Source organism: Camelina sativa, chromosome 7 (genome assembly GCF_030686135.1).
Source record: "Camelina sativa cultivar CO46 ecotype springtype chromosome 7, ASM3068613v1".
Classification (NCBI taxonomy): Eukaryota; Viridiplantae; Streptophyta; class Magnoliopsida; order Brassicales; family Brassicaceae; genus Camelina; species Camelina sativa.
In genome coordinates, this window is record NC_141886.1 from 28,478,098 (window position 1) to 28,490,821 (window position 12,724).

The 12,724-nt window shown below is 35.1% G+C and overlaps 2 protein-coding genes and 1 pseudogene across 3 annotated transcripts; all 3 read left to right on the forward strand.

Annotated features, from left to right (window-relative positions):
• The first annotated feature begins 1,583 nt into the window (after nt 1-1,583).
• LOC104702800 (agamous-like MADS-box protein AGL17) lies at nt 1,584-4,969 on the forward strand. The gene is made up of 8 exons (XM_010418721.2): nt 1,584-1,953; nt 3,014-3,092; nt 3,227-3,288; nt 3,739-3,838; nt 3,928-3,969; nt 4,226-4,309; nt 4,450-4,607; nt 4,706-4,969. Exons 1-7 carry the CDS (start codon nt 1,772-1,774, stop codon nt 4,582-4,584), a joined length of 684 nt encoding a protein of 227 aa, XP_010417023.1. The 5' UTR covers nt 1,584-1,771; the 3' UTR covers nt 4,585-4,607; nt 4,706-4,969.
• A 1,622-nt stretch (nt 4,970-6,591) lies between these two features.
• LOC104702801 (protein BRICK 1) lies at nt 6,592-7,699 on the forward strand. The gene is made up of 2 exons (XM_010418722.3): nt 6,592-6,862; nt 7,338-7,699. The coding sequence occupies exons 1-2, from the start codon at nt 6,730-6,732 to the stop codon at nt 7,460-7,462; spliced, it is 258 nt and encodes an 85-aa protein (XP_010417024.1). The 5' UTR covers nt 6,592-6,729; the 3' UTR covers nt 7,463-7,699.
• A 985-nt stretch (nt 7,700-8,684) lies between these two features.
• On the forward strand, nt 8,685-12,456 carry LOC104702802 (glycine-rich domain-containing protein 1-like; annotated as a pseudogene). The gene is made up of 8 exons (XR_015562460.1): nt 8,685-8,815; nt 9,084-9,262; nt 9,349-9,472; nt 9,566-10,275; nt 10,365-10,912; nt 11,024-11,215; nt 11,319-11,474; nt 11,551-12,456. The product of XR_015562460.1 is annotated as a glycine-rich domain-containing protein 1-like (transcript).
• Nucleotides 12,457-12,724: the final 268 nt, after the last annotated feature.

Genomic DNA, 12,724 nt, shown 5'->3' on the forward strand with positions numbered 1-12,724 from the left:
TTCAACATATAGAAGACTCGAGATCTTGGTGCGTATATCTTTTGGAAAGTATTTTTTTAACGAAATTAATATGTAAGGCTGAACATAGTATATACAACAAAGGAAGTTTGTAATAAAAAAGTGGATCAGGTGTACGAAATCTATGCTGAAAGGGACGAGGAGCGTGCGAAAGCATCTCCAAATTAGTATTCTCAGGAGCTGTTTCTGCTACTCTCACGTGTACGTCTGTCACACATTTATATATTAATTCCACCTTATAATAAATCTTTACTTACATAAATTGCTATATATATATATGCTATAACAATTGTTGATATTCCGTTTGGTCACTAAACGAAACTTTAAAAGGAAACATAAACCCATTTACTATTAGTTTGGTTAACTTGGACTAGATCATGGGAACCAATATTTGGTGTATATATATATATATGTTTTAACTTACAAACGGTCCGTTAAAAAACCAAGTTATTAAAGAGATTTTTGTCATTGTAATGAGACTAATTACGTTTTTCTTCTATATCCAATAACTTTCCCTAATTGGAAACTCGCCATACTATGTTGATGAGATAGAATATGTCTGCAAACAATCTTCTATATATTAATACAGAAGCATTCTCAAGATAATGCCGATGTGTCGTCGTTAGAGAGCTCAGAACACCAATGAATTTATTGTTTTCATTTTTATGGATATTTACACATAATTATTTATGAATGATTAAAGAATATTCCTTTACAATTAATTTAAAAAATTTAAACATTAAAATTTATTTTGATCATTTTATAACATATTTAATTATTAAAATATAAAATCATTAGATCTAAAATGTTTTGAAAATCAGAAATTATTCACCTATTAAAAAAAATGATTACTATTCACATATTTAAAGTTTCCAAAATAAAATTATCATAATAATCATTATTATAGGGAATTGACCTATTTAATATCATTGGTATAATATTTTATGGGTGAAACATATTCTTACACAAAATAAAATAAAATAAAATAAAAATAAAAAATCTTGCATAGATTAACAAAATGGTGGGTTATACATATATTTAATTGATACATAATAGTTTAATTTAAAAATATTTTCACGGGTTATAGATATATATTTTTTAAACAAATTTTAGATCCTAGAAAATAAATTTACACACAACTCTAATTTTATCTGTATATATTTGTTCTGCACATAGTGCGGGTTGATACCTAGTAGTTTCTTTATGTCTACATAAATGACATATTTTTTGTAACATTTTACAATCTAAAATTTATTTATTGATTTTAAATCAAAAATAGTAACATAGAAATTTCAAATAAGACTTATGTTTCAGTTTTTGTTTTGAATTTCTCTGGTATATATATTAATCAAACTAAACAGATATATTTTATTTTATGCACTATACTAACCAAATTGTATATATATATATATTATAACCTGCAAGTACTCTCTCTAATAGGGCTTTCTTCGATCTCATGTGTTCTTTGAAATATATGTACACATTATCTTAGGTTATAAAATTGGTACATTACTAAATTAGCCCTCAATAAGTTATATCAACCAATACAAAGGACTCAAACAGATAATCCTTTGTTTATTCCTCGAATAGATTGTTGACTCTTACTTCCTTCTATTTTCTGTATCTTCTCTCTCTCTTTCTCCTGATTCGTTCTTCTTCATCTTCCTTTTGGTCTAGCAAAGATCTAGAAAAAAAAAAACCTAGAACAGGGAAGCTAACCTAGATCGAGAGGAAGATACAAAGTTAAAACTTGATGGGGAGAGGGAAGATTGTGATCCAGAAGATCGATGATTCGACCAGTAGGCAAGTCACTTTCTCCAAAAGAAGAAAGGGTCTCATCAAGAAAGCTAAAGAACTTGCTATTCTCTGTGACGCCGAGGTTGGTCTCATCATTTTCTCCAATACCGACAAGCTCTATGACTTTGCCAGCTCCAGGTTTCTATCTTCCCCATTCAATATATCCCTAGATCTCACATCTACGTACCTGAAGATACACATGTATATATGTATTTGTATATCTATTACTACATGGAAGTATATATAAGCACTTAATTACTTATATATAAATAATATATATCATGTATTGTTTTCTTTAAAGGGTTGGATTAATTCAATAATTTGTGTTAAGTTGTTTGATTTTCTCATTTTTAGTATACATTTTTGTTCATCTAGTGTCAGATATAATGTTGTATTTTTTAGTATATATAAGGGTGATTTATATATAGCTCACGAATCTTAATCTTTTCAAAGGAAACTTAGTTTGAACGGAGGATGGCAAATCAAACAAATAGTAATTAAAGACGGTGACTAGTTTTAAAGATGAAGAAACTAATTTGAAGTAGGCTCATTGCTTATTTTGTGTGTGTGGACATGTGTATCATTGGTTGTATATTGTGTATCTTTGCCAAATTTAGAAACATCTGAGACATAGAGGTGATATATAGTAATAAAAGCTCAAACAAGTACAACGCTGGAAAACTAAAAGAGTAATAAAAAGGAGTGTACTAATCACCATATTCACATTTAGAGATGATATGTAAAATGATGAACTTTTATATATATGAATCTCAGTATTTTGTGTATATATATCGTACTATGCTAGAACGATCAGGTGACTCAGTATATATGGCCATATATGACTGAATCATTTTATTTGTCACATAATTTTTGAAGATCCATAATTTTAATTTGGTATATATGAAACTTAAACCATGAACGGTGAATACCATATATGAATGATATGTGTGTCTGACTTATATAGTTTTATTTCTAATTATGTGCTAACAATCTTAAACCTTTTGACAAAATTTTAAAGATTGTAAAAGTCTATCCAAGGAAGTACAGATTTTAATTTGTTTATTATTTCATTAGAAATGGATATAGAAATACGTATTTCTATATCCAAACGTTATACTATTTTGCTCCATAGATATAAATACTACTCCATGAAACTAGTTTTGAGTTTAAAAAAACCTTGTAATTAATGAACGTACAGTGTGAAATCTACCATTGAACGCTTCAATAAGACCAAGATGGAGCAGCAACAACTAGTGAACCCTGCATCAGAAGTTAAGGTACGTATAACATAATCTCACCACACATAATGAGAGGAAAATACAATTATACTAGTAATTAAGATCGTAATCATATTTGTATTATTCCACTTGAGTTTGAGAGTTGATGAGTTAGATTGTGTTGCGTATTGTAGTTTTGGCAAAGAGAGGCTGAAACATTGAGGAAAGAACTGCACTCATTGCAAGAAAATCATCGGTACGTACTTTGCTAATACAATTGTGAGTAATCATGAGTTTTTAACTCGAAACTAATAGGTAATAAGTGAATTAACTTTATCTTATGTACTAGTGTAGTCGTGTTGATATGTTCTCACTTGGTGCCTAACTAAAACTTGCTCTCTTTATTTTAATTTGCTAAAAATTGGTGCATTTAAAATGGCTTGGTTACATATATAGATTGTTAACAAAATGGATCTTTATGTCTCTAATAAGTTCCTTTTAAACAGATGCATACATATAATGTACATATCGTCATGTTTATTTAACCAAGGGAAACAACTATATGTATATGTTGAAAACTCGGTGGAGCATGCTTTCTTTGTCGGGTTGGTTTATTTTTGGAATTAGTCATTTAGTCGGGCAGGTTAAACCAGTTATGGTCTCGCCATGTATATATTATCTGCAATGATCTTTTGTAATGAAACAGGCAACTAACCGGAGAGCAACTAAATGGTTTGGGCGTTAAGGAATTGCACAATCTAGAGAGCCAACTTGAAATGAGTTTACGTGGAATTCGTATGAAAAAGGTAAATATTAATCTATATGTATGAGTCCTCTAGCTCGTTCGTGTTGGAACAATGAAATTCAAACTAATCAATCTTTTCGAACCTCGCAGGAACAAATTTTGACCAATGAAATCAAAGAACTAACTAGAAAGGTAACGTTATACGTACCGGCCAGTTAAGATGATGAATAATCAAACCCCTAATTATTAAGTTTTCTATTTATAAGTCTTAATTTGCAAATGTGATAAAAATGCAAACACTAACTCTTCTAAGAAAACTATTTTCAGTGAGAGAAAAGATACTAACGATGTTGTGTTGATCTTTGACAGTACACAAAAAAATTGTTTACACGTAACACATAATTGATGTTATATATCATTTATATAACTTCTTTTTAATCTTTTGCAGAGAAATCTTGTTCATCATGAAAACCTCGAATTGTCGAGAAAAGTACAAAGGATTCATCAGGAAAGCGTCGAACTATACAAAAGGGTAAAAATGGAAATAATAAACTTCATTACTTCAAGTTGCATCTAATAAATCCTAGCTAGCTAAGCTAGTTGAAACTAGAAAAACTTATATATAGATATTAGCTATAAAAGTGGTACTGTGGTGGTAATGATCTTTTACAGGCTAATGCAAAGTCAAACAAAAATGGATTGGGAAATCATGAGCTAGTAGATGCAGTTGATGAATCCCATGCAGAGGTTAGGCTGCAGCTAAGCCAGCCTGAGCAGTCCCATTATGAGACTTCATCAAAGAGCTAAGATCGTAAAAGATATAACAACTTGTTCGTTCTTGACTATCTCAAAAGCATTTCAAATGTACGTACATACTATATATGAGGAGGGACACGTACGTCGTTTAACTATGTCAATATGCTTTCAGGAAGAAGTAAGTGCGAGTGTAATCATGTCGGAGAACAAACCGAAGGTTTGATTTTGTACGATATAGTGCAATCAATGGTCAATGGAACAGCTCCACGATTATATTCTTTTTTATTGGCTTTCTCATGTGATTTCAAGTATATATTAAGTAGACATATATGATAAAAACATACGATATAGTTAAGTAGCGTGCATGATGCTCATTTGAATATCGGTTTGGTTTCATTTTCTATTTGTTGGTGCATATTTCAGTTTTTCTTTTTCATTCGGTACGTTTATATTGTTAGAGTAAAGCTTAGGTCGGTTTGGTATGTGAGTATTTTGGTTCATTTTACGGATTTGAATCAGGATGGTGATCGACCCATCATCGATACTACCACAAACCATTAGATTATATTATGGTCGGTTTTCGTATAGTTCAAATTCGACTTTAATCAAATTTATATAATTTCTCAGAAATAGAAGAAAAAAACTAAATCACGGAACTAACTTTTTTTTTGTTGCTCCTATGAAGTTTAAAAAAGTAATAAGTTACCATGTATTATATTTAACAAGGATTAATTCACCATGTTTAAAACCTAAAATTGTGCTCAGTTTTGTGTTTTTTATGTTTTTTGTGTGTGTGTGGTGTGTGTTTAGTAACCCCTAATTTAGTTGAGCTGACCCGAATGGAAAGACTACACAGGAGAGTTCTTGATTGACAGTTAGGAGAACCCAATAGATAAGGAAACTCTTGACGTACCAGTACGTACAAACTACAAAACTAAACCATTAAGCAAAAACTACTTAGCTACGCACACAAGTCACAACATATTTATTTACATATATGTTAGGTGTGTTCTAACGGGAGATTCATCAAACTTTTTTTAAAAATAACTTAGAACAGATTAATCATCGAGATATTTTAGTAAAGGGAGATTTAGTTGAGATTATTGGGTTCTTTAGTTTAGGGAAAATTGGTAAAAGCAAAAGTTTAGGGTATTGTCGTTTCAGGTAAAATGAAGCCAACCAAATCGAGATGTATGTTTGTTTATTAATTAAAATCCAATACATCGACACGATGCAAAAAAAATCGCCTAGAAAGTAGCGGTGTTTAAATGACTGACATAACAAAAGCACATTGTTTAATTAACATATCTCTTTATCCACTATGTCCTTTGGTCGTATTCAAAACAAAAAATAATAATCAAACAAGGTGGAGTAGAAAAAAAATCTCATGATCGATCTTTCCAAATAAAATTTATGTATAACCTGGTACGTAACATTGGGTTCAAAACACACTTGTTGTCTAGCAGTATAGGCAACGATTAAGTGTATAGTATACAACATGATATATATACATGATGATGTTCGATACATACATATATAGTGTTAGAACCAATGAGCATACCAAATAATTCACTAAAATTATCTTGAATCCAAAGACTAAAGATTGGTTGTAATAGTATTCAAATTTCTTCTCTCCTTTTTGTTGTCGTTGTAATAGATTAAAATGTACTAAAGAACCAAGAATTGCTCAATCTTTAATCTTTAATTGATAGTGACATTTGAATAGAACGAAAAAGATTGAACACTAACTACGCAACATAGAAAAATATTAAACCAAACCGGCCCACCCAAATGAAAAATCTCATAACATTTCACTAAATAATGTAACATACCAAATATCAGAAACTACAAAGTAGCCCCATAACTTTTGTCAATCTCTCATAAAACACCCGTTTCTTCTAATCTAATCTTACTTCATCTTCTTCGTCAAATCACACATCATCTAAAAGAAGAAAACAACCTACGAGAAAAAGGACGATAAAAAAATTCAGAATTCTTTTCTGAGAAACCAAAGAAAAAGAAGGTGACCCTCTTCTAATCGATTGCTCAATCATTTTTTTTCACAGCTGGGTTGAATCGAAAAAAAAAAAGGTAAATCCAAATTAAAAAAAAGCTGCAGAATTTGAAATCTGTGAGTATCATTGGGTGTGTGTGTGTCTTGTGGAAGGAGAGAGAGAGAGAGAGAGAGAGTTAATAATGGCGAAAGCAGGAGGGATCACGAATGCAGTAAACGTAGGAATCGCTGTTCAAGCAGATTGGGAGAATCGAGAATTCATCTCACACATCTCTCTCAATGTTCGTCGTCTCTTCGAATTCCTCGTCCAATTCGGTAAACCTCACTCACTTTAATTTCTCCTGTGTTGGGTTTTGAATTCTTCGTCCAATTTTGGAGTTGTCTCAGTTCCGTCTATGCTAAATTTAGAAACTTTGTTTAGGGTTTTGGTCAAAGGAAGGTTTTTGATGGTTGTGGAGATTGATTTTGGTGGTGGGTTATATGAAAAATTCAGACTTTTTTTTTTATTGGTGTTGAGATGAGATGATCAGATTTCATATGTATTGGTTTCGAGTTTTATGTTGATTCGTTTGGGCGTTTTCTGATTTGTGATCCTTTTTGACTTCACATGTTCTTTAGATCCATCATGTGCTGAGACTGAGAGAGATCTTTGTAATGATCTTCTTCTTAATTTCAACTTAGCTGGTTTTTAGACAATGTTGTGTGTTGATGAAACTTTCTGTCTTGAGCTAATTTGATAAATGTGTGTGAGTTGATGTTATTTTCTTGTGTGTGTGTTTTTTTTTATCAGAATCGACCACAAAGAGCAAGTTGGCATCTTTGAATGAGAAGTTGGATCTGTTGGAACGTCGCTTGGAAATGCTGGAAGTGCAAGTGAGTACCGCCACAGCTAATCCTTCTCTCTTTGCTACGTGAACCACGCATAGCTGATATCTCTGTTGAAATCGAAACCGAAATCTGAGTCTGAGCCTTTGGTTTAATCGTAAGAAGCATCTTTTGTTGAATGTCGTACCATTGAATGATTCTTTTTCTTTCTTCCCATTACTGTTAGTAAGTAATCTGGTAGCTTAAAAATATGAATTCATTCATAACTCTGTGTATCTTGTGTCTGTCTATTAAGATCTCTTTTGAATGACAAATTATTTCATTAAACTCTTGGAGTTCTGCTTCTTTTTGCTGTTGATTTATAAACTTTGCTTGAGGTATCCAGTTTCCATCTTCAATGCATGGGATTTGTATATTCGTCTTTTCTCTTCACTTGGTGGAGCACATGTTAAACCCTGTTGTTACCCCTTTTGGCTTTTCCATCAATGGAGGAAGAAGGATCTGAAAAAGCTCATGTATCAATCTCTTTTCCCCCATTAGATTCTGTTGCATTTGTGACTTAGATTCATCAAGACTGGCCCCATGGTCTCCACCCTGTAGGGATTACGAGATCACCTATCTAGGGGTCATGGACCGACCATAGAACCAAGCCATTGTTGTTGACTGTTATGCTGTTTTCCAGTACCTAAGCGGCTTAACCACAAAACTTCTGTAGACCATGGATCACTGATCATTAGTTTTTTGCAAAGAAGCTGTCCATTGATGCCCCTTTTGAGAAGATGAGAGAAGCTTTGGTAAGGCTAGTATGAGCTATATGGATTCCTCACTGGATCTCAAACGGTGCTTTAGCTGAGTCCGAAAAGCCTACTCAAATCATGATAGAATTGTAGGATTTGATCTTTTAACATACAAAAGCAACCTAACGGAGAGAGCTGAGTTCATTGGTTGTTTCAGACTCTTATTTTAAACATTCTGAACTCGGCAATTGTTTTGTCTGAATTTAATTTTGCTGTGTCTGGAGGACAATGGCTGGACGAGACTTTGAAAGAGTGCCAGACCAATCTTGAAAGCAGCAAATAATAAGGTTGTCAAAGACAGGCTACTACTACAAGAGTGTACTAAAGGATCCTCTGATTCATCTGGAGGGACAAAGATCGTTGGATTCGATTGATCAAATCCGGTATGGTTAAGTCCGGTTTAGTACATTGGATTCGATTATCCGATGCGTATACTACACGTTAAAAGTACAGTTGGTTTAGGCTTATCGCTTATGTGATATAGGGGCATATATGCCATTTAACAACTCCCCTGTGTATCGTTGATTTCGGAGTCGCTGTAACTATAAGTAGCAATTGTTCATCATCATCATCTCTGGGTAAAGCTTTTTCTCTGAGTGATCGGATAAATTCTCAGGCGAAGAAGTGAAGTTTCCGGCGATCGGAGGTGAGTTTTTACCCGTTTGATCCTTTATGCTAGTCAGTTGCCACAGACTTCGTTGATTAAATTTTGATCCGAATTGAAAAATAAAAAAATTGGGTTTAATTCTCCCGAAGTGTTGATCTTTCAAATTCATAAGGGTTTATGCAATTTGATTAGATAAAGATCAAATTTTTAGGTTTTAAATTAGGTCAAAAAATTGGTAATCACATATATTTGATTTGCTTAAGTCGTATGCAAATTGATAAGTGTTGTTTGTGATCTTTTTGAAAAGGTTGAATTTGAAGTGATGGATAAGGAGAAAGATCATAAATTGGAGTGGCTTGAAGCTCAGAAGATAGAGATAAGCGTTGACTTATTAGCTGCAGCTAAGCAACAGCTTCTGTTCCTCGCAACTGTTGATAGGAACCGATGGCTTTACGATGGCCCTGAACTCGATAAAGCTATCTACAGGTTTATTTATATCTTTCTTTGGTTCGACTCTATGTTTGTATAGTATTTTTGAATGTTAAAAGTGATTAAATTTGGTGATTGTTCAGGTACAATGCTTGTTGGCTTCCTTTGCTTGCCAAATACTCCGAGTCATCATCATCGGTTGGTGAAGGGCCTTTGGTCCCTCCTCTTGATTGTGAATGGATTTGGCATTGCCACAGGCTTAATCCGGTAATGTTTATTGGGAATTATCGATAGGAAAAACTTTGACTTTGTTGTTAGTTGTTTTTGAGTGATTTCTTCATTATGTTTAAATCCATCCAGGTGAGGTATAAGACTGACTGTGAACAATTTTACGGGAGAGTTCTCGACAATTCTGGAGTTGTATCTTCTGTTAATGGCAACTGCAAATTGAAAACTGAAGATTATGGAAAAGATTGTATCCTGACGAACCTTATGACTTAGACTTGAATAACATAGACTCGAAGGACGTCTCTGAGAAATCTTCAGCTCTCGAGAAATGCACCAAATATGATCTTGTTTCAGCTGTTAAGAGGCAGAGCCCATTTTACTACCAGGTTTCGAGGTCCCATGTAAACAATGACATTTTTCTGCAAGAAGCTGTTGCTAGATATAAGGGCTTTCTCTATCTGATTAAGACGAACAGAGAAAGGTCTTTAAAACGGTTTTGTGTTCCTACTTATGATGTTGACCTTATCTGGCACACACATCAACTGCATCCAGTTTCTTACTGTGATGATATGGAGAAGCTCATTGGTAAGGTGTTGGAGCATGATGACACAGATTCTGACCGAGGCAAAGGTAAGAAGCTTGATACCGGTTTTTCTAAGACTACTGCACAATGGGAGGAGACATTTGGTACAAGGTACTGGAAAGCCGGTGCAATGCATAGAGGCCAAACTCCTACACCTGTCACCACTTCTCCTTATTTTTCTGATGTTTTCGCCAAAGAACCAACTGCAAAGGACAATTTTCAGAATTTAATCCAATTTTCAGAAGTGGAAGTTGTTGAGGTATTCTTCTTTATCCTTTTATGTGGTTGTCTCTTGATTGTATCGAGGTAATTGTAGTTATGGTGATGTGATCCTTTTGTGTCCTTCAGGTTCTCTTGGAGATAATTGGGATTAGAAACGTACCAGATGGACATAAGGGAAGGCTCTCGGTTCTGTTCAGTAAAAGTCAGCCTGATTCTCTTTTCAATGCTGAACGTAGACTGACCATTTTATCTGAGGTTGGGGAAAAGCAAGTTGCTACTTTCCAATGTGAACCTACAGGAGAGCTTGTTTTCAAACTTATTTCCTCTTCACCGTCTAAGATACCAGTTTCGAGAGAGCCTAAAAACCTGGGCTATGCCTCTTTATCACTAAAGGAGTTTCTATTTCCAGTAACAACTCAACTCTCTGTGGAAAAGTGGCTGGAGTTAACACCCTGCAGCAAAGGTAGCAAAGCAGATCAAAAACCCATCAGCCTGCGAGTCGCTGTCTCGTTTACTCCACCAATACGCAGTCCATCAGTCTTACACGTGGTTCAATCAAGACCATCGTGCAAAGGCTCTTGCTTCTTTCCAATTTTGGGGAAGTCCCGTCTTGTTAAGAGCTCAACACACATTGTTGATGAAACACAAACTGAGGTGATCAGTCTTCAAATGAGGTATGGCGTTTAAAACAACACTCTCTTGAAAACTAAACACGTTTTTCTGCTGAGATCACCCTCCAACCAGGTATATACATGATCTTAAATCCTTGCTTTGTTGTGTTTTAGGAGCTCTACTGGTGGAACAACACTTAAACATGATCAAAGACAAGTGATTGGCGAGACAGACTCTCGTGAAACTCACGTGCTTGCGGATTATACTGGTAGTTTCTGGTCTTTGTTGGACTCGAAATGGTCACTTGAGCAAATGAACCCTTCCAGTGCAGTGTTCCGCTCTTCGAGCTTTTGGGTCCTCGAGTGGTATATTCCATTATTTCATCACTCCAATTAAAAAGAGAGTAACCTTCTTGTTTTTGATAATGTAATACACTCCAATGATGCAATGCTTTTTATTGGTTTGCAGGTGAAAGTTTTCTCTGGGAGGAAGCTGGATTATGAACCAAAACACTGCGCAAACCTTAGAAGCGATCAAGCTTTCATGACTCTTGTGGAATTTTCTAAGCAACATCCATATGGAAAAGCTGTGGGATTGGTTGATATGAAATTTGGTTCCATTGAGGCAAGTCTGAAATCTGGAATGTTACTTCTTCTTTATCTTAGCCATGCTCGTTCTGACTCTGTTATTCAATTTGCAGGTGAAAGAGAATTGGTTGGTTTTGCCTGGAATCGTATCTGCTTTCATACTCAATGCTGTTCTGAAGAAAGGAGGTTTTGATGGCGTCACTGTCGGAACCAAAGACGTAAAAGAGGAAAGCAAACAGACAAAACTTGTAGCTGTGACAGAAAATAAAGTGAATGCAGACCCCACGAATGTGGGGATTGCAGCTGCTATCATAGCTCCTGAAAAAGGCAGCGGCTGCGGAGGTGGCTGTAGCGGTGAATGCGGAAACAAGGTGAAAGAAGCTAATGCTAGTGGTTGCGACAGTGGTTGTAGTGGAGAAAGCGGAGATATGGTGAACATAGCAGCAAATGCTAGCGGCTGCGGTAGTGGATGTAGCGGTGAATGTGGAGACATGGTGAAAGCAGCAAATGCTAGCGATTGTGGCAGTGGTTGCAGTGGAGAATGCGGAGACATGGTGAAAGCAGCTAAAGCAAGCGGTTGCGGTGGTGGCAGTGGCTGCGGCGCGGGTTGTGGTGGTGGTTGCGGAAACTTGGTGAAAGCAGCAAAAGCTAGCGGTGGCAGTGGCTGCGGTGCGGGTTGTGGCGGTGGTTGCGGAAACATAGTGAAAGCAGCAGCAAATGCAAGCGGCTGCGGCGGTGGTTGTAGCGGTGAATGCGGAAACATGGTGAAAGCAGCATAATCTGGTAGTTGTGGTGGTGGTGACAGGACAGAGAACATGGTGTACAGTAACAGTGCTATGCAGGCAGTTGCGGTGGCATGAAGTTTATTTACTAGTGAAAGTGGTAAGGCAAACGCTCCCGACAACGCCGTTTGTGGCTTAATAGCAAACTTGTAAAATATAAATAAAGTTTGCAAGACAAAAGAAGAATAAAGTTTGTACTTGTTTGTTAATGCAATGAATGGTTACTTTGTTATGGGATTTTGATGTTTAAAAGATCTTATTATATTGAAAACTATGCCCTCAAGACAACCTTGTCGGTTAATTGCCAAAGATTATGCGGATAAGAGAATGACAATTTGGCATGAGCTAGATAGAGACTCTTGGAATGATGAGGTTAAGTTCTCCAAACAATGATATTCTCTCTTCGATTTCACCAAAAAATTATAAGTCACGGGTTCGTAAATTCGTAATGGCAATTGGATCAACTAACCAATCAATATAATTCAATCCACAAACGCAACTCAAG